We start from the raw sequence: 20,420 nt of genomic DNA on the forward strand, positions 1-20,420 counted from the left end.
CAGTTAGCACTGCCTGGCCATTCTACTGCACTTCCCTAGTATGTTCACTTTCTCACTCATGGCATTGTGGCCTTGCCTCTTTCTCAGGTGGAAACTCCTTCATCTCTCCACACCACTTGCACCTGGAGCCATATTTTAGACCATACTCTGTTTCAGAGTCTTCCTTTTACCTACACTGTGGATTCTATTCCTTCTTACCTGCTTAATGACTTCTACAAATGAACCTCATCCCTCCCTGGGTCCCACCCCACCTCTTTCACCATCAAACTTTCCTCCTCTCCTTGAAGATGCCCATTGGACCATTAAATGTTATGGTTTAAGGCTCTGTCTTGGGACAACTTTTCCATTTATACTCTTTTAAGTATTATCAACCAGTCTGATAGATTTAAGTATCAGCCTTATGCTGATTACTCCCATATTTTATTTCCAGCTCTGATCTTTTCCTTGATTAACAGGTTCACATATCTATTGCCTATTTAATATCTCCATTTGAATGTTTAATAAACACTTTAAATTTAAATGTCTAACCTAGAAATCATGATTTTCTCCTCTAACCCTGGCTCCTTCCTAGCCTTCCATGTCAGAGAGTGGTATGAGCATCTACCTGAGGCTCAGGCTGAGATCCTAGGAGTCATCTTTGAGTCCTCTCTTTCCCTCGCTCCCATAGCCAATCCACTGTCAAGTCTGATCTCTCCAAAACATTTCCTGGATCTAACATGTGGTTCCACCTCCACCGTTCCCAAGCCAGCAGCATCATCCCTTGCTTCGACTACTGAAATAGGCTGACAATTGTTCTCCCCACTTCTACCTTTGCCCATCTATAATTTATAATTTATTCTTTATTTGGCAGTCAAATGGATCTCTTAAAAATTTTTAAACTGATCATATACTCCCCCACTTGCAACTTTCCCATGGCTTCCCATTGCTTTAAAATAAAATCCAAATTCCTTCCCATGGCCTACAGTCTCTACATACCTGGACTTCCCCTGCCTATTTCTCTGTCCCCATTTCATTACATTCTCTCTCTGTCCTTCTAAGCTCTAGACCACCCCCTTCCCTTTTTCTGCTTCTCAAACTTACCAAACTTCTTCCTGCCATACAGATTTGCACCAGTGGTTCCCTCTGCCCGAAGTGCTCTACTTCCAGATCTTTTCAAGGCTGGATCTTTTTTTGTTATTTAGGTCTCATCCTAAACGTCCCCTCCTCAGTAATCATTTTCTTGGCCACTCAACCTAAAGTCATCCCCCATACTCTCATCACTTCCTATCACATCGTCTGCTTTCTTTTCATCATTTTTTATAGCATTTATAACTTTTTGATATTTTCTTACTTGTTCATTTGTTTCTAGTCATTAACTGTTCCCTCTTTTTTGAGATAAAATGCACATAAAATAAGATTAACCATTTCAAAATGAACAATTCAGTGGATTTAGCATATTCACAATGTACTAAAACCACACCTCTATCTAGTTCCAAAATATTTTCATCATCCCAAAAGGAAACTCTATAGCCATTAAGCCACTGCTCCCTAATCCTCCCTCCCCCTTTACTCCTGGTAACCACCAACCTTCATTCTGTTTCTATGTATTTACCTATTCTGGGCATTTTGTATAAATGGAATCATATAATATATGACCTTTTGTGTCTGGCTTCCTTCACGTAGCATAATATTATCCAGGTTCATCCACATTATAGCATATATCAGTACTTTACTCCTTTTTGTGACTGACTAGTATCGCACCATGTATACATACCACTCTTTGTTTATCCATTCACCCATTGATGGAGTTCTCCTCATTTTTCACCAGTCTATAGACTTGTCTGTCTCATCAAAGATGTGTTTAGAACAGAACCTGCCATACAGTGAGTGCTTAATACATGTTTATTTTATCAGTGACTGAGTGAATGATGAACTCTAGTATTTAAGGGACAGGTATAGGAGGGAGAACCTTGGAAGCAGACTGGGAAAGAGTAACCAGAAAGGCAGTAGGGGAATCAGTGGAGAACAGCATCTTAGAAGTCAGAGAACATAAGAGTATCAAGAGAAAAGGGTTAAGGAAGATGAGTTCTTTAAACTGTGTATTTAATTAACAACTAGGATGTCACTGGTGGTCTGAGTAGGAACAGTATTGGTGTAGAAGTAAAAATGCAGCAGTGGATGGAAATCACTGGACCCAGAACGGTGGGTTGGGCTATGTCTTTCAGGAAATTCTAGGGCCACCATCACATCTTAAGTTCCCTGTGCCCAGACCTACAACAGTAGAGAATTTTCTTTCCTGGTTGACTCTGTAGTTATGAACTCCTCAAAGGAATAATGTAGAATTTTAGAGGTGGAAAGAAACCCCGTGTTAAGTTATACAATACTCTTGAATGCTTTTTGTGCCTGCTAGTGCCAGGCACTGTTTTAGGTGTTGGGGTTAAAACAGAAAACAAAAATAGAAAAAAAAAAATCCTACTTTAATGCAGCTTAAGTTCTAGAAGAGGGAGGCAAACAAACAAAATATCTTATGGTAAAGTGCTATGGAAAAACAAAAAATAGGATGAGGGGACAGGGAGTCTACAAAGGAGGTGCTACTGTAGGGTAGCTGTGCAGGTGTTTCTGATGAGGTGATATTTGAGCAGAGACAAATCATCCTAAAATCATCTGATATTAGAACAATGAAGGATTTAGCAGTTTATCCCTTTTTTTTCTCTTGCTGGACTGGAGTATGTGCTTACTTTGGAGTACTTAAAGATCAGTTTTGTTGATCAAAATTTGCTAAGTCCCCTTAGATGTTCCCTTAGCTTAAATGAGGAAATTTATGTACTTTACTTTATTGTTATGGAATTTTATTCTGTTCAAATAATTTTGGCATTTTATGTTGAGATGAAACAAAAGAGCATTTCAGGGCTATAGAGATCTCTAAAACATCCAAAGTTAATGGACTTACGTCTTCTTCTTCCACAATAGCTTAAATCTTACTACCAGTCTCACCCAAAGAAGGTGATAGATTCCAGAAAAGCAGAAAAGTACTCATGGGATGCCTAACCAGTTTAAACATTTTCTGGGTTTTTTTGTTATTGTTTGTTTTTATAATTTGTATCTAATAGTGGTATATCATGGAGAGGCACTGAAAAATTACATAATACACTTTGAATATAAGCAAAGGTAACTGCTAAGAGTACTACTAGTTTCTGAGGTGAAAAACCTACATATCTTTTAAAAATATGTGATTATGTTCAGTAAATCAAATCACAAGGTAGAAAATTTCAGCCAAGAACTGGAAACTAAAAAGAAAAATCAAATGAAAATCCAAGAACAGAAAAATGATAAAACTGAAATTAACCTACATGAGGCCACTTCCTCAAGCCTGGGAGAGGTCAAGGCTGGGAGAGGTGGCTCTTTATCTTATGCAGAGAAACCAACACAGAGAGTCCGGGAAAAGGAAGAACAAAGGAATATGAAATTTAAAACCCTTCCCACCTGTTTTATGAGGTCGGCAAAATATGATACCAATGCTTGACAAAGACAACAAAGAAACATTACAGACTAATTTTTCTCATGAACATAAAGCAAAAATTCTAAACCAATATGAACAGACCAAAGCCAGTAATCAAGTGTGTTTATTCTAAGAATTCAAAGTTGGGTTAACAATCTAACGTCAAGAAAAAAACACCACATTAACAGAGCAAAGGAGAAATTATATGGTCATTTCAATAGCAGTGGAAAAAGCATTTGATAAATTCAATATCAACTCGTGAAAACAAATTTAGCAACCTAGGAATAAAAGGAACCTTCTTAATCTTTTAAAAGGAACCTACAAAATATATATAGCAAATATTATGTACAATGATGACATATTGAATGCTTTCCCTTTGCAATTGAAAATAAGAGAAAGATGCTGGCAATACCACTTTTACTACTGAACATTTACTAGAGGTCCTAGTGTACAATAAGGCAAGAAGAAGAAAAGAAAGGTATAAAGATTTGAAAGTAGGAAGTCTAACTATCATTATTTTGATTCTGAATATAGAAAATTCAAAGAATCTACAGAACTGGAAAACATGTATAAATTCAATTGAGTATTTCCATGGGAAAAGGGACTGAGGTCATACCTTGCACTAAATGCAAAAAATTAATTCCAGGTGTATACTTAAGTAAAAAATAAAGAGCCAAAGCTTCCAGAAGATAACATAGGATAATATCTTTTATAACTTTGGGACAGACAAAAGCTTTAAGTAGGACACCAAAAATATGAAGCATAAAGGAAAAGATTCATAAGTACAAATGTATTAAAACTAGGAACTTCTGGTTATCAAAACATTCCATTAAGGGAAGAGGCAAGCAAGAGTGGGAGAAGATACTTGCAATACATATACTCAACAAAGGGCTTATATCTAGAATATACCAAGAACTCCTATAAATCAAGAAGAATAAAGAGAATCCAGTAGAAAATTAGGCAAGAAAATCAAACAGATACTTTACAAAGGAGAATATCAAAATAGCCAATAAATTTATGAAGAGGTGCTCACCTCATTAGTCACCAGGAAACAAGAATTAAAATCACAATAAGATGTTGCTACACACTGACCATAAAAGTTAAAATTAAGACCAATAACACCAACTGTTAGAATATAGAAAAGGAGACTACTCACACACTACTTGTAGGGATAAGAACTGACTCAAACAGTTAGGAAAACAGCTTGACAGTACCTGCTAAAGCTGACCTTATGCATATTCTATAACCTAGCAATTCCACTCTTAGATATAGATCCAATGGAAACATGTACACATGTGCACCAAAGGACACTTGCAAGAATGTTTTTAGAAGCAGTATTTGTAATTGCCCCAAACAGCAATAATTCAAATATCTGTCAATAGCAGGATGGATAAATTGTATCAGTATCATTATATAACACTATCATTATATATAGTATTTATATACAATGTAATACTATAGAGAAACAAAAAGGGATAAACTACAGCCAACAATATGGATGATGACTCTCATCAAACAATGTTGAAACAATGTTGAGCAAGGGAAGCTATACAAAAGAACACATATAGTGTAATACCATTTATATAAAATTTACAAATTGCCACAACTAATTTACGATGTTAAAGGTCAAGACAGTGGTTATCTTGAGAGCGAATCAGAGTGACTGGAAGGGCACAGAAGGGAGCCTCTGGAGTACAACTAATGCTCTTTTTATTACTTGGGTGGTAGTTACACTGCTGTGTTCCCTTTTCAATAATTCATCAAGCTGTCCAGTTCTGATTTGCACATGTTTCTGTATGTATGTCAGAGTCAACAAAAGTTGTTTGTTTTTTTTTAAAAAAAACAGGCACAAAAAATCACTTGTAGCTCTTTAAAATATACAGATCTTTGAGAGGTCTTAGAATGTGCAGAGGTGACTTGCATTTTTTTAAAAAAAGAGTCACCAGTAATTCTGGCCTGTTCTATAAGTGAAATACTTCATGAAACATTATGGATCCTTTCCTTCTATAGGTAGTCATGGCCAGATGATTCACAAGACCCATCTTGGAGTCCTATTCAAGGAGCAATGTTTTTTTTTAACCACTATGTACACATCAGTATATCAGTATCAGTGTAAGAGTAATCACCCTATAAAGGAAAAAACAATAACCAATAATCAGCAACTCACCACTGGGAATACTTCATCATCACTAACCAAAGGACTTGTCATTTCTTTGGTTTGAAATGGCGAAGGTGGCAACGAAGGTGTTGCACTTTTGTTTGGCTCACGATCGTGGTTAAATCTAAAAGAGAAGGACTGGTTGTCGTTATTGCTCCCAAGGACACCTGCTTATTTATGGGGCTAAGGATTTAAATATCTCTGATATCTAACTGTGAGGAAAACACAACAAAACGTTTGTGCTTGTTATCTGGGTATTTCTTGGAAAATAATTTTCCTGATAATTTCTATTCCACTTAAAAGACTTAGAACAATTAATAATGAAGCAGAAAACTTTTATAATTGTTAAAAAATATTCTGCCATTCTTATTGCCTACGTTTTTTCCCTTTCTGTGTTTTACTGTTTTATCTCTTGGCCATTTAATTAAATAATATTAAAACAGTTTGAGAAAAATTTCAAAACAGTTAACACGGCTGCCCTTGACAGTTATAAATAGGTACTCTTTTTTTTTTAATTTTTTATTTCACTTAACCTCACTGGCTTTCTTAGCAGAGTTATTCCTTTTTTTTTTTTTTGATGCTAATACGTCTCTGTATAATAATAATTCTAATTTCTAAGGAGCTTAATAATTTATAGCATGTTTTCAATTTACATCATCTCCTGAACTCCTCCACCCTTAGTTGTATGACCTTGAGCAGGTGACTATATCTTTCTGTGACCTTAATTTTTTCATTTATAAAAAAAGGTTGTTATGAGAATTGAACTCCACAATTTGATGAAAGGCGCAGTATAGAATTTGCTGTTTATGCTAAGATATGGGGTAGAAGATGAGACTGAACAAAGTACCAGTGAGATTTTAAATTTTGGTATGCTGACTAAACAAATGAATAATGAAACAAAGAAAGAAACTTACCCTAAAATTTTACACAAAAAGGTCCTAACAGTAGGGGCTGTTTGGAGCTTGATAAATATTTTTTCTGAACCTTAATTCATGAAAATGGGGTTTAAATTTAATCAAAATCATCAAAGACCATGAAAACATAAAAACCCCTTGAATTTAAAATTATTTATTTTTACTAATAATCCAAATTCTCCACAGGTATTGATTAACCATTTTCAAAGTCTTCATATTTTAACTTCACACCATTCAAAAAAGTTTCATGCTTTTCCTCTGTTCTTATCCAAAGACTATCTATATAAACTTGTTTTTTATTATGCAAACATTTTCAAAGCTATGCATACAAATAGCAATAAAAGGTAAGTGAGGCATCTGTAAACTGGTACATAAAAACAAACACAACATGCTTTACATTTTTACTTATCTTGAAATAGATCTTTTTTTAAAATTCGTTCTTCCAAACCATAATTACCATGGAAACAGAACAGCAAATTAAACTGAAATAACATGGTTTATGATGTGCACAATAAAATGAAACATCCCACAATTCAAGTAGAATTACAACAATTGCCTAGTACATCTGCATAGAGTCTTCAGCTGAACCTTTTAATTTGAGTGAGGCTACCATCTACACTTCAAAGCACAGTGGGGAAAAAATAAGATAATTATAGAAGTGGTTCAAGAAATATACGTCTCTCTATAATCTCAACTATACAGAGAATTCAGGGAAAGTATTATTTGTCTTAAATTATCTAAATAATTATCTCAATTATCCATTTGGCTTTGGATGTATAGATACAATTGTACGGTCTTAACTACTAAAATTTATGTACGAACATTCTCTTTATTGTAAGATCAATAAAATGTAGAAACTGAAAGGAAAGACTACATTATGAAGTAAAGTACTTTTGCTTTAAATCATCTTTATATCTAAGTTGTTCTTCTAGAATACAGCTATTCAAATACTTCATAAAACCACCTTGCAAAAACACGCTAAGAATATCAATTTAAAAGCTATCTTAAAAATTATTTCAGAAGGCTTTTAATACACTCTCACAAGCCGGTCTGTTCAATTAGCTTTTCCACAGGCCCCATTCTAAGGCCTCTGCCTACTTTGCCAGGAGTGCAGGACGTGGCTGCTTTGTTGGGGAGCAGAACTCTATCCAACGGGAGTCAGCTTGAGACCTCAGTCAACTCTGCACAGTTTACAGAGTTGTCCGACTGTACATCCAATCCTGGCCCTCCATTAATTTTATAACCCTCCTTGGGCTGTCGCGTAATGTCCTCAGCATGGAACAGGATCCCTGCACAAACTATGCTAATTTACCTGCTTCCAGCCTTGCCTTCTAACACTCCACATAACGCTCCCTTATTCTATGAACTACTCATTATTTCCTGGCCTAGAACTCTTTCGCCTGCTGTGTTTTTCTCCTGATTAAGCAACACCATGGTGCCAAAACTTACTCAACTTACTTTTTTTGCTTCTAACCAGCTATTCATTCCTTGACAAGGGATCCTGTAGAGTGATTAAGACAAACCTGACTTTGTGGTTTTTTAGTATTACAAACTTTTAATTTATTGACTAGATTTGCTTGTGAATACCAAAATCTTTCCAGTACAGGATATAATTTTTAAAGCTGTATATTCAGTTTTAAGTATGAATCGTATATAAAGCTCCATTTATTATAAAACTGATTTGCCATTAAAATTAGTTGTATATTAATAGCTCTGGATACCACTACTCTAAGTGAGAATGTAAATGATCCTTAAACTTCAAAACTCTAATTTAAAAAACTTTTAAGACATTTAATGCATCCTCACCAAATTCAATTTCATCTCATTCATTAATTTTTTTTAAAGTGCTGAATAACTTTCTTATTGGAAAGTAAATCCTCTGGAATATCCTAAAATGCTTCACATTTTAAGTGGATGAGCATGAAAATTTTCTTATCACTTCTAACAGGAGTGAAAAACAACAACAAAAACTGAGTCACCTCCAAGTGGATAAAAGATTATTTTAATAATACAGTATACAAATCTTCCTCAGGTAAAAGCAAGAAGTGGCTAAAAATTAGACTACAGACTTAAAAATTTTGTGGAACGTTATCTTTATATACCTTTACCTAAAAGCTTTTTCCTTTCTAAAATAGCTTAATATGACCTTATTGCATTAACCATTGATATGTAAATATGACTATGTGTTTTTTAAAATTATTTTCTGCCTAATCAATACACACAGCTTTCACTATTTGACTTCACTGAGCCGTGCTGTGAGGGAAGGAAAGCACATTGCCTTTTTCACTTGCTAAAATTAATAGATATGTGCTTTACAGTTCTCCACTGGTGAGTTCACAGTGTCCTTGCCTCTCAACAACTCTTTCCCCATAGTGGGTTTTACATGGTAATAATTTATTCAGAACATTTGAAATGCTGTTTCTTTTAAAAAAAAAAAAAATCAGGTCACTGGAGAACACTGAAATCAGACAAGCCATTAAAACAAATTTAATGAAACTTTCAACAAATCAGACTGGCAGGACACAAGGCTTTGCAGCAGGAATAGTCACCCAAACTGCTTATTAAGAGTCTCCTGCTGAGCATTTTACCTCTTATGCTGCTCTCTGTGTCCCCTACTGTCTTGTTTTCGTCAGGCATGTTTAACACATTCCCTACTGCCTGGCAAAGAGAAAAGGGAGCAATCCAAACAATAAAAACACTCTTTTAAAATAGTAAAAAGCAGAGTAGCTGTCTTTTTGTTTAAATAACAACACCTAGTACCTTCATCCAAGGCTTTCAAAGTTATTCCCAACAAGCAAGAATAGGAAACAGTGTTGTGCATCTAATGGGCACTCAACACAGACCAGTGACTAAGATACACTGGAAGATCCTTTGTAACACAGGGGCCTGCTTTCTCCTACAATGAGAAACTATACAGATGGGGTGGTGAGTTGACCCATGGAGAAATGAATCCATAGTGTAGGGAAGCACTTTGTAAAGCGTTCATTCTATATTAGAAAATACATTCTTACCCTCAAATCAAGATTAGGCCCCTTTGGACAGATGTTCAGTTATACTGGCCGGTCAACGTGGGCACGCTCACCAGAGAACCGGGCCCTGGTGGCGCAGTGCCCGCTTTCATCCTCCCCACACTGCTTTTGTGCTGCTGCTCCCACCCCATCACAGCACCCCATGCACAGTGCTTGTTTTGGGTAGCAGCCAGTCTTCCCTCATTCCCTTCCCTAACCACCTGAAGAGGAGTTATTACTTTAGCACTTCTGAATGCTTTCTGTTTCTTACATCAGTTTAGAATATATCCCTCTAATACATACAGGGCTGGGGCGGTGAAAGTGGGAGAGAGCTGTACTACATCCGCAAGAATGCTGAGCAGACATTTTTAGTACGGCCCCTGGATTTATGGATTTATCTACCTGTAGAACTGGACCGCTTAGTTACAAAGATGAGCCTGGCATCACTCCTCCCCAACAGGACTATCTTTTGAGGAAATGTCAGATTCAGCCATTCGTTTATCCACCAAAATAATATACTTTTTAGGTACTGTGAGTTGTTGGAGCAGTATTAACATTATTATAAATACTAACAATTTTGTTGGTAATAATAACATCAATGATAATGGCTAACATTTAGGGGACTATATATTTTACATGGAAATATGTTTTCTCCTATAATCCTCAGAAAACCCCTATAACTATTATCTGTATTTGTCAGATGGGAAAACAAAGGTTAAGTGAATTTCCCAAAGTTGCAAATATTAATTATATTTTATGAAAACAATATGTAAAGTTTTCATGCTAAGTATTATGAGCTTCAAAGCAAAAGTTGTATTGAAGTTGGGTCTGGACTTATTAATTTGCCGTTTCTAAGCACCATGGAATGTTAATAAATCAAATAAGTTTGGGGAATGTTGCACATCATACCTGTTCCTGGAAACTCACAATGTAATTAGCAATATTAATGGCTTTGAGAAATCCTGTAGAAAAGAAACTTGTTTGTCTTGCTGAGCATTTTCCAAGTATGGGAAAATGGTGAAAGAACTCCAGAGACAGTTCTGACTCCATAAATACTTTACTAAAGTTGAAGAAATTAGCCAATTTTATGGCTGATGTATTTACTTAAATTTTGAACTAAGACTTTTTTTTTTTTTTTTTGCGGTACGCAGGCCTCTCACTGTTGTGGCCTCTCCTGTTGCGGAGCACAGGCTCCGGACGCGCAGGCTCAGCGGCCATGGCTCACGGGCCCAGCCGCTCCGCGGCATGTGGGATCTTCCCGGACCGGAACACGAACCCGCGTCCCCTGCATCGGCAGGCAGACTCTCAACCACTGCACCACCAGGGAAGCCCTGAACTAAGACATTTTAAAGAGCCTGGGGATAACGAGGGCAGCAGATATTGATTTTCCACACTCTTCTTTTCACACAGAAAAGACCTCTCTTACACATTCATAGATTCTTTCCTATGAAATGACCACAGTTTTTCACCACTGCCGGAGTGTCAATATAAAGTGTATATATATTTGAAGTTAAGTCAGACATGCTATCTTCCTATATTTTGACGTAAAAAATAAGATTACTTATTTGTATATTTTGTGTGCCACATCAGGTTCTAAGAAGGGTGTGAAGTGACGAAAACTCATTTTAACATTCTACCCATTTCACTGTTATACTTTGAAAGCTATTGGCAACACAGAATTTCATATAAAAAACGGTATATCTAGACTATTGAATTATCACCATAAAATAAATGTTAAACAACTGAAGAGAAAGTATATAAAATTATAATTTGAATTGTTTAAAAATAAATGTCTGTACATTTATGTCCTTATGTGATGGTGTCAGCATACCAATCTTCATTTTTTCCCTTATTTTTTTGGCTCTGATAGGCATACCTTCCTGTTTCTTTGTAGGTATTTTGGTTAGCCCATGCTGATTTTCCAATGGCATGAAGTTTTGCAAGACCATTTCGGAGCCTTTCATTCTCATATTCCAGTTTGTTAATAGATGTATGCCTTGCATGTTCCCTGTTAGTGAAGTCCATACTCTAGAGAATAAAATAAACTATCATTGAAAAAATTGTTACTTACAAGTGACACACGTTGGAAAGACCCTTTAATTTGAGTCAAGTGATGTCGCTCTACTCCTGTATGCCTCCTTAATGCCTCTTCTCACCCCCGCCTTCTCACAACACAGGTACTCAGGGACAGCTGCCACTGAACACATCGCAGTAAAAGGGGTGCACACACTACTGCCCACGCTCCAGTACAGAAAAGGCTCACTCCATGCATTACCGTTCTCTGCAGCTAGAAGAAATTGGCTAGATAAAGGAGTTTTTGTGTTTATAGGGTATGCCTTCTAGTGCTGATTAATAATGGAACCAGAATTAACATAGCTTTCAATTTTAAAAGATTTTTTTCTGATTAAAACAATACGTGTCATTATAGAAAATCACACATCAATTCCCCACTGTTGGGTGATGCAACAAATTATATACTAAATCCATGTAGACTGGGATATGATTCTGGACCATTCTATACCAAGATCATTAGATCCTGGTTGAGACCGTGCCAAAACCACACAGTTTTGAGCAATGTAGCTACATGATAAAGTTTTACTCTCTAGTACGGGCAACCCAATTTTAATGTCTTCATAAAAGAATAAGCAGCATATTTAAATCACAAAATGAGAGGTTTAGAGCAAGAAGAAAGATTCCTGATGCTGTTTTAATTAAATGCTGTAAGAAGTTTCTTAGGGAGAGTCTAAACTTTTTTTTTTTTTTTTTTTTTTTTTTTTTGCGGTACGCGGGCCTCTCACTGTTGTGGCCTCTCCCATTGCGGAGCAACAGGCTCCGGACGCGCAGGCTCAGTGGCCATGGCTCACGGCCCCAGCCGCTCCGCGGCATGTGGGATCTTCCCGGACCGGGGCATGAACCCATGTCCCCTGCATGGGCAGGCAGACTCTCAACCACTGCGCCACCAGGGAAGCCCTAAACTTTTTTCTCACAAAAATTTAAAAAACAGGATATATACTCACATGAAAATGCTTTAAATGACCCCATGTAGTCCTTTACAGTGTTACGATTCGAATACCCATGAATTATGTAGTTGCTGATTAAACAATAGCTCTCTGCTTTCAGAAGGATAATATTTTAGCACAAAAAGCATGGCATGAGTAAAATATCTTTTGAAGCTACACATGTCTATGTTTCAAAGCTCATAAGACTATAGTTGATTATGGCTTAGAACTTTCATTTATAAGTTTCTAAATTTAAGGCTTTGAGTGCCATTTCATATGGGCTGCCATGCCATAAAGTCATTCAAAAATTTTTGACTAATTGCACATTTAAAATCATTCATATACTATCATATTAGTATCAACATTGATACGTATAGAACTATATATTAGGCATTTAAAATGTTTACCTATTTGTTTTATTTTTTGCTTCACAGGCAAAGTCTGTTTATTAAAATTTTTGTTTACTGCCTAATGTATTATAGAAGTTTATGAATTTTAGAAAGATCTTACTTTTGAATGAAAAAAAAAAGTGCTCCAGGAGATCAAGTGTCCTCAAAACAGTACAGCAAGGGTTATATACTTATATGTCTATTGACCAAGATGCCCTTTGGGAAAGAAGAGCCATTCAAGGTATTTCTCTGCTTGTTAGGCCCTTGCCTTTAGTATATCTCAACTTTGCTCATTTGAGATACACTGGTGCATATAAAAGAGTAATCTATAATCTGCTTTAAAAGAGAAAGGATTGTTTATTCTAAAATTAGAGATTTGTGATAAACATAAAGGAGGCAGATCTTATAAAATTTGTACTCATAAGGAGAATACTCATATGCACAGATCTGTTTGAAAAAGATCTTGGAAAAGATTCAAAATTTTACTCCTAAAAAGACATCTACTGGTCAAAATATATAATTCTTGATGGTCTGCTGCTCTGTTACAATTTTATTCAAAAATTTTCTATAAAATTAGATTTCATCTGTGACTCTTTGGCCCAGTGTTGGTTTAAAGTAATTAAGAATGATAGTAATGATTTTTTTAAAAACCCAGAATTTTCTAAATGCACCAAAATTAAATGTGTTGTGAACATGACCTGAAAGAATTACACAGGTAATGTATTTACACGATTTGTATTTAAAAGCATCTTCCAGTTTCCTGGACAACATTTTGGGGCTCTCTCATTTTATTTTTTTCCTAAATACTTTTCTAGGGATTTCAGAAATGTATCCTCCACTAGATGGTTATCATGCATTGATTAAACTTTACCTCTGTACTGCTGATGGGTTCTTTTACAGGCCCATTATCTCAATTTCTTGTTTTTTTCCTCCCAAATTTTAGGGTTTCATAGTTTTAATTGACTTTTTTTCTTGAAATGGAAAAACCTGCTGGTGCCTGTTTACTTGAACTCACTGGCTCAAGGCCATCTGAGTTGCTGAACTGTCTGAATGATAGTACTTTGTATGTGCACTTTTTCTCTTAAATTCACTACAATAGTAATTAGGCTAACAAAGTACTTCTACAGAAGGACTGGCTTTAATCATGTTAATTTAAGGTTACTATATTAATTTTTAGTATATAAATGGATGTTTTAGATGCTTATGAGGGTACTAATTTTTTATACTGTTATTTTGTTTAGCAAACTTTATGGATAGTGAAAGGCAAATTAGCCTTAAAATTACCATATATTCTGAGTTCTGATTAAATCTAACTGGATTACACCTTCATTAAATAAAAGAAAATTTAACAAATACAAATATAGGTCTAAATAAATATGGAATCACAAAAATCTATCATGATAAAATTGATTCTTCATAATTTACCCAGGAGCAGAATAAAGATAAACCCCTCACTTTTCTCCATACAGTCAAGTTTTTGCACAAAAAACCTCTTGCTGGTACTGTTCCTATTCTAAGTGTCTCACTGAGACCGTCGGAAAACTTACATACCAGGTGGATAGTCCCAACAGTAAATTCTCCAGAGGAAAATGGGGGTGGTCACAGCCCCAGGTATGCAATAGGTTAGAACTGAGTGCAGGGCTGCTGTTCCTACCTGGGTAGGTCCTACCACTGGGTGGGTGTCATTTTTCAACCTTTTTTTCCCCTAAGTGTAAATAATCAGGGAGTTTCACAATTAATTAAGCAGAAAAGTTCTCAAAGCTCTAGTTATTCAGAAATGACCTACCTTTATATCAGTAATTCCATTTGTCTAGGAAGGAAAAAATAATTGTTATTTTAATATTATACAAATACTACATATTTTAGAAGATCTAAAAATAATGATGTAAATATTATGTTTCTTATTGCACGAGGTAAAGTTTCAGCACAAATTATTTAATTGTATGTTTACTTATTAATTTTAGTGATTTCAGAGCAAATTAACTATCTAATTATGGGATTTTAACATATAGCAGATATGAGTTTTCTTTATTTAATCTTTAAACAGATAAGTGCTAAATAGGTGACAATAGATTATAAAGGCTTAAAGAGCCGAGTCATATTGAATTCTTTTTTATTATTCAATAGACACAAGATTTTTCTCTTTGGGCAGTGGCTTGACTATTTCAATTATCAAAGTCAATTCCAAATCTTCATATATAAAAAATGGAGAGCAATTATAAAGTCAACTTCCTATGAGGGGAATGTGTTCAAGATGGCATAGTAGGAAGATCCTGAACTCACCTTGTCCCAGGGGCACACCAAAATTACAACTACTTATAGAGCAACTACCTATGAGAACGACCTGAAGACTAGCAGAGAAGATTTTCCATGACTAAAGTTATAAAGAAAGAACCACAGTGAGACGGGTAGAAGGGGTGGAGACACGGTATGGTCAGGACCCACATTCCTGGATCAGCAACTTTCAAACCGGAAGAATATCATAATTGCAGAAGTTCTCCCCAAGGAGCAAGGGATCTGAGCCCCACATCAGACTCCCCAGACTGGGGGTCCTGTACCAGGAAGATGAGCCCCTAGGATGTCTGGCTTTGAACACCAGCAGGACTTATGTTAAGTCGGATGGCTCTAGGGAACAGAGACTCTGCTCTTCAAGAAAACACACAAAATTTCTCATGCTCCAAGTCTCAGCACAGAGGCAGAATTTGAAAGGATCCGGGATCAGATAAACTTGCTAATCTTGGAGAGCCTCCTGGAGAGGCAGGAGGCAACTAGGACTCCCCTGGGGATGATGATACAGGTGGCAGCCATTCTTGGGAGCTCATTCTACCACATGGACACCAGCACTGGCAAGCGCCATTTTGGAGACCTCCCTCTAGCCTCTTAGTGCCAGGGGTTACCTGCCCACCAGCTGGATGGCACCAGTCCCAGGACTTCATGGGCTGCACATCCAGCTGTGCCAGGACATGGCCCCACCTATCAGAGGTCTGGAACCAGCCTCAGGCCCCACAGGCCCCATGGTCAGCTATGCTGGGGCCCAACCCCACCCACCTGTGGGCCAGCATTCACCACATGAGGCAAAGCCTGGCAGCCACCCTCGCAAGGGCCCAGCCCTGACAACTAGTGTGCCCACAGTAGTTAGCCATGCCATAAGAGAAGGGTTCATGCAGCCCACATATGAGGCATCCCAAGAGCACACAACTCTGGTGAATAGAGGGGAGTGTTCTGCTGGGCCCCATAGGACATCTCCTACATAAGGCCACTTCTCCAAAATCAGGAATCATAATCAACCTACCTACTATGAAGAAATAAAAACAGAAAATTAGGCAAAATGAGGTGAGAGAGATATATATTCCATATGTAGAAGAGGTAGGTGAAGGGAGATAAACAATCTACCCAATAAAGAGTTCAAGGCAATGATTTTAAAGATGCTCAATGAGCTCAGGAGAAGAATGGATGAACACAGTGATAAGTTTAACAAAGAGTTAGAAAATACAAAGAAGAACCAAAAAGAGCTGAAGAATACAATAACTGAAAAAATACACTAGAAGGGATCAATAGGAGATTAGATGATAGAGAGGAATGGGCCAGTGAACTGGAAGACAGTAGTGGAAATCACCCAACCTGAACAGAAAAAAGAAAAAATAATTTAAAAAAATGAGGACAGTTTAAGATACCTTTGGGACAACATCAAGGATACTAATATCCACATTATAGGGGTCACAGAAGGAGAAGGGAGAGGGAAAGGAGCAGAGAACTTACTGGAGGAAATAATAGCTGTAAATCTCCCTAACCTGGGGAAGGAAACAGACATCTAGGTCCAGGAAGCACAGAGAGTCCCAAATAAGATGAACCCAAAGGGCCCTTCACCAAGACACATTATAATTAAAATGGAAAAAAATTAAGGTAAAGAGAATCTTAAAAGCAGTAAGAGAAAGCAACTAGTTACATACAAGGGAACTCCGAAAGACTGTCAGCTGACTTTTCAGCAGAAACTTTGCAGTGCATCAGAGGATGGCATGATATATTTAAAGTGATGAAAGGGAAAAGCCTACAACCAGGAATACTCTACCCAGTAAGGCTATTATTAAGATTTGAAGGAGAGACAAAGCTTTTAGCAAAAGCTATAAGTGTTCAGCACCACTAAACCAGATTTACAGGAAATGTTACAGGGACTTCCTTAAGCAGAAAAGAAAAGGTCACTACTAGAAATATGAAAATTAGGAAAGGAAAAACTCTCATTGGTAAAGGCAAACATACAGAAGGTAGTAAAGCTAGTAGAAGGTTAAAAGACAAAAGTATTAAAATCATCTATATGTAAAGATGTACAGCTTTACATATGTAAAGCTAGTAGAAGGTTAAAAGACAAAAGTATTAAAATCATCTATATCTATAATAAATAGTTAAGGAATACACAAAACAAAGAGATATAAAACATGACCTCAAAAACATTAAACGTGAGTGGGGAGTAGAGTTGTCATGTACAAATGTAGAGTTGTCAAAATGCATCTGAACTTAAGAAATCATCATAAACATAGTCATCAAATCACAAGGAAAAAAGCAAAAGAAGAAGAAAAGAACAAAAAAGAACTATGAAAACAATGAACAAGATGGCAGTAAGCACATAATTATTAATAATTACTTTAAATATAAGTGGCCCAAACACTCCAATCAAAAGACACAGAGTGGCTGAACAGATTAAAAAACAAGACCCATATATATGCTGCCTACAAGAGACACACTTAGATCTAAAGACACAAACAGACTGAAAGTGAGGGGATGGAAAAAGGTGTTCTATGCAAATGGAAATGAAAAGAAAGTTGGGGTAGCAATACTATCAGACAAAATAGACTTTAAAACGAAGACTATAACGAGCCAAAGAAGGACATAGCATAATGACAAAGGGATCAATTCAAGAAAAAGATATAACAATTGTAAATATATATGCACCCAACATGGGAGCACCTAAATACATAAGCAAATATTAACAAACATAAAAGGAGAAAGTGAAAGTAATACAATAATAGTAGGGGACTATAACAACCTACTTACATCAATGGACTCATCATCCAGATAGAAAATCAATAAGGAAATACTGCCCATAAATGACACACTAGAGCAGTTAGAGTTAATAGATACATACAAAACATTTCATCCCAAACCAGCAGAATACACATTCTTTTCAAGTGCACATGGAAAATTCTCTAGAATAGATCACATGCTAGGCCAGAAACAAGTCTCAATACATTTAAGAAAATTGAAATTATATCAAGCATCTTTTTCGACTACAATACTATAAGACTAGAAATAACTAAATGGAAAATTGTAAAAACAAAACAAAACAAAACAAAACATGCTGTTAAACAACAAATTGGTCACTGAAGAAATAAAGAGAAAATACAAATATCTGGAGACAAATGAAAATGGAAACACAATTCGAAATCTATGGGAATGAAGCAAAAGCAGTTCCAAGAGAGAAGTTTATAGTGATACCAGCCTACCTCAGGAAACAATAAAAATCTCAAACAATCTAACCTTGCACCTAAAGAAACTAGAAAAAGAAGAATAAACAAAACCCACACTTAGCAGAAGGAAAGAAATCATAAGATCAGAGCATAAATAGATGAATTAGAAGCTAAAAAAATAGAAAACATTAATGACACTAAGAGCTGCTCCTTTTAAAAGATAAAAAATTGATAAACTTTTTAAAAGATAAAAAATTGATAAACTTTTAAAATGAGTCAGACTCATAAAGAAAAAAAAAGAAATACAGCCCAAATAAATAAAATCAGAAATGAAAATGGAGAAATTACAACTGACACCACAGAAACACCAAGGATTGTAAAAGATTATTATGAATAATTATACACCAATAAAATGGACAACAAGAGGAAATAGATAAATTTTTAGAAATGTACAATCTTCCCAAACTGAATCAAGAAGTAGAAAATATGAACAGACATTACCAGTCATGAAATTAAAGCAGTAATCAAAAAACTCCCGATAAATAAAAGTTAAGGATCAGACAACTTCACGGGTTAATTCTACCAAACATTTAAAGAAGAGTTAATGCTGATCCTTTTCAAACTATTCCAAAATATTGAGGGGGAAGGAATGCTTCTGAACTCATTCTGTGAGGTCAGCATCAGATTGATGCTGAAACCAAACAAAGACACCATACACATACACACACACACACACACACACACACACACATATACACACCCCACAGGCCAATATCACTGCTGAACATAGATGCAAAAGTCCTCAACAAAATACCAGCAAATCTAGCTCAACAACACTTTAAAAAGATCATACACCATGATCAAGTGGGATTTATCCCAGGGATGCATGGATGGTTCAATATCTGCAAATCAATCAATTTGATACACCACAGTAACAAATTGAAGAATAAAAGTTATGTGATCATCACAATAGATACAGATAAAGCTTTTGACAAAATTCAACATCCATTTATGATAAAAGCTCTCCAGAAAGTGGGCATAGAGGGAACATACCTCAACATAATAGAGGCCCTATATGACAAACCCACAGTTAACATCATACTCAACAGTGAAAAGCTGAAAGCAATTCCTCTAAGATCAATACCAAGACAAGGATACCCACTCTTGCCACTTATTTGACATAGTACTGGAAGTCCTAGCCACAGTAATGAGACAAGAAAAACAAATAAAAGGATTTCAAATTGGAAAAGAAGAAGTAAAACTGTCACTGTTTGTAGATGACACGAAACGATATATAGAAAACCCTCAAGATGCCACCAAAAAACTATTAGATGTAATAAATGAATTCAATAAGTTTCAGGATACAAAATTAATATACAGAAATCCTTTGCATTCCTATACACTAATAATGAACTATCAGAAAGAGAAATTAAAAAAACATTCCCATTTATAATCACATTAAAAAAATAAAATACTTAGGAATAAATCGACCTAAGGGGGTGAAAGACCTATACCTGGAAAACTATAAGACACTGATGAAAGAAACTGAAGATTACTGAAACAAATGGAAAGATATACTGTGCCCGTAAGTTGGAAGAATTAATATTGTTAAAATGACCCTTTTCCCCAAGGCAATCTACAGATTCAATGCAATCCCTTTCAAAATACCAACCGTATTTTTCACAGCACTAGCAGAAATAATTCTAAAACTTGTTTAGAAATGCAAAAGACCTTGAATAACCAAAAGAAATCTTGAGAATGGAGAACAAAGCTGGATATATCATGCTCCCTGACTTTAGACTATACTACAAAGCTACTGTAATCAAAATAGTATGGCACTGGCACAAAAATAGTACATTGATCAATGGAACAGACTAGAGAGCCCAGAAATAAATCCACACTTATATGGTCATTAATCTACAACAAAGGAGGCAAGAATATACAATGGGAAAAAGCCTCTTCAATAAATGGTGTTGGGAAAACTGGACAGCTACATGCAAAAGAATCAAACT

General features: G+C 35.9%; 1 protein-coding gene across 5 annotated transcripts in view; it reads right to left on the minus strand.

Moving 5' to 3' along the window:
* DEUP1 (deuterosome assembly protein 1) overlaps nucleotides 1-20,420 on the minus strand; it is a 233,610-nt gene that overhangs the window by 10,302 nt on the left and 202,888 nt on the right. For all 5 annotated transcript variants that reach the window (XM_032639856.1, XM_032639855.1, XM_032639858.1 and 2 more), the window contains 3 exons: nucleotides 14,733-14,756; nucleotides 11,435-11,586; nucleotides 5,646-5,760 (listed from right to left, as the gene is read on the minus strand). In XM_032639856.1, coding sequence (XP_032495747.1) covers nucleotides 5,646-5,760; nucleotides 11,435-11,586; nucleotides 14,733-14,756 — 291 coding nt within the window. The remainder of the gene's footprint in view (nucleotides 1-5,645; nucleotides 5,761-11,434; nucleotides 11,587-14,732; nucleotides 14,757-20,420) is intronic.

The sequence above is a fragment of the Phocoena sinus genome, chromosome 8, assembly GCF_008692025.1.
Source record: "Phocoena sinus isolate mPhoSin1 chromosome 8, mPhoSin1.pri, whole genome shotgun sequence".
Taxonomy (NCBI): Eukaryota; Metazoa; Chordata; class Mammalia; order Artiodactyla; family Phocoenidae; genus Phocoena; species Phocoena sinus.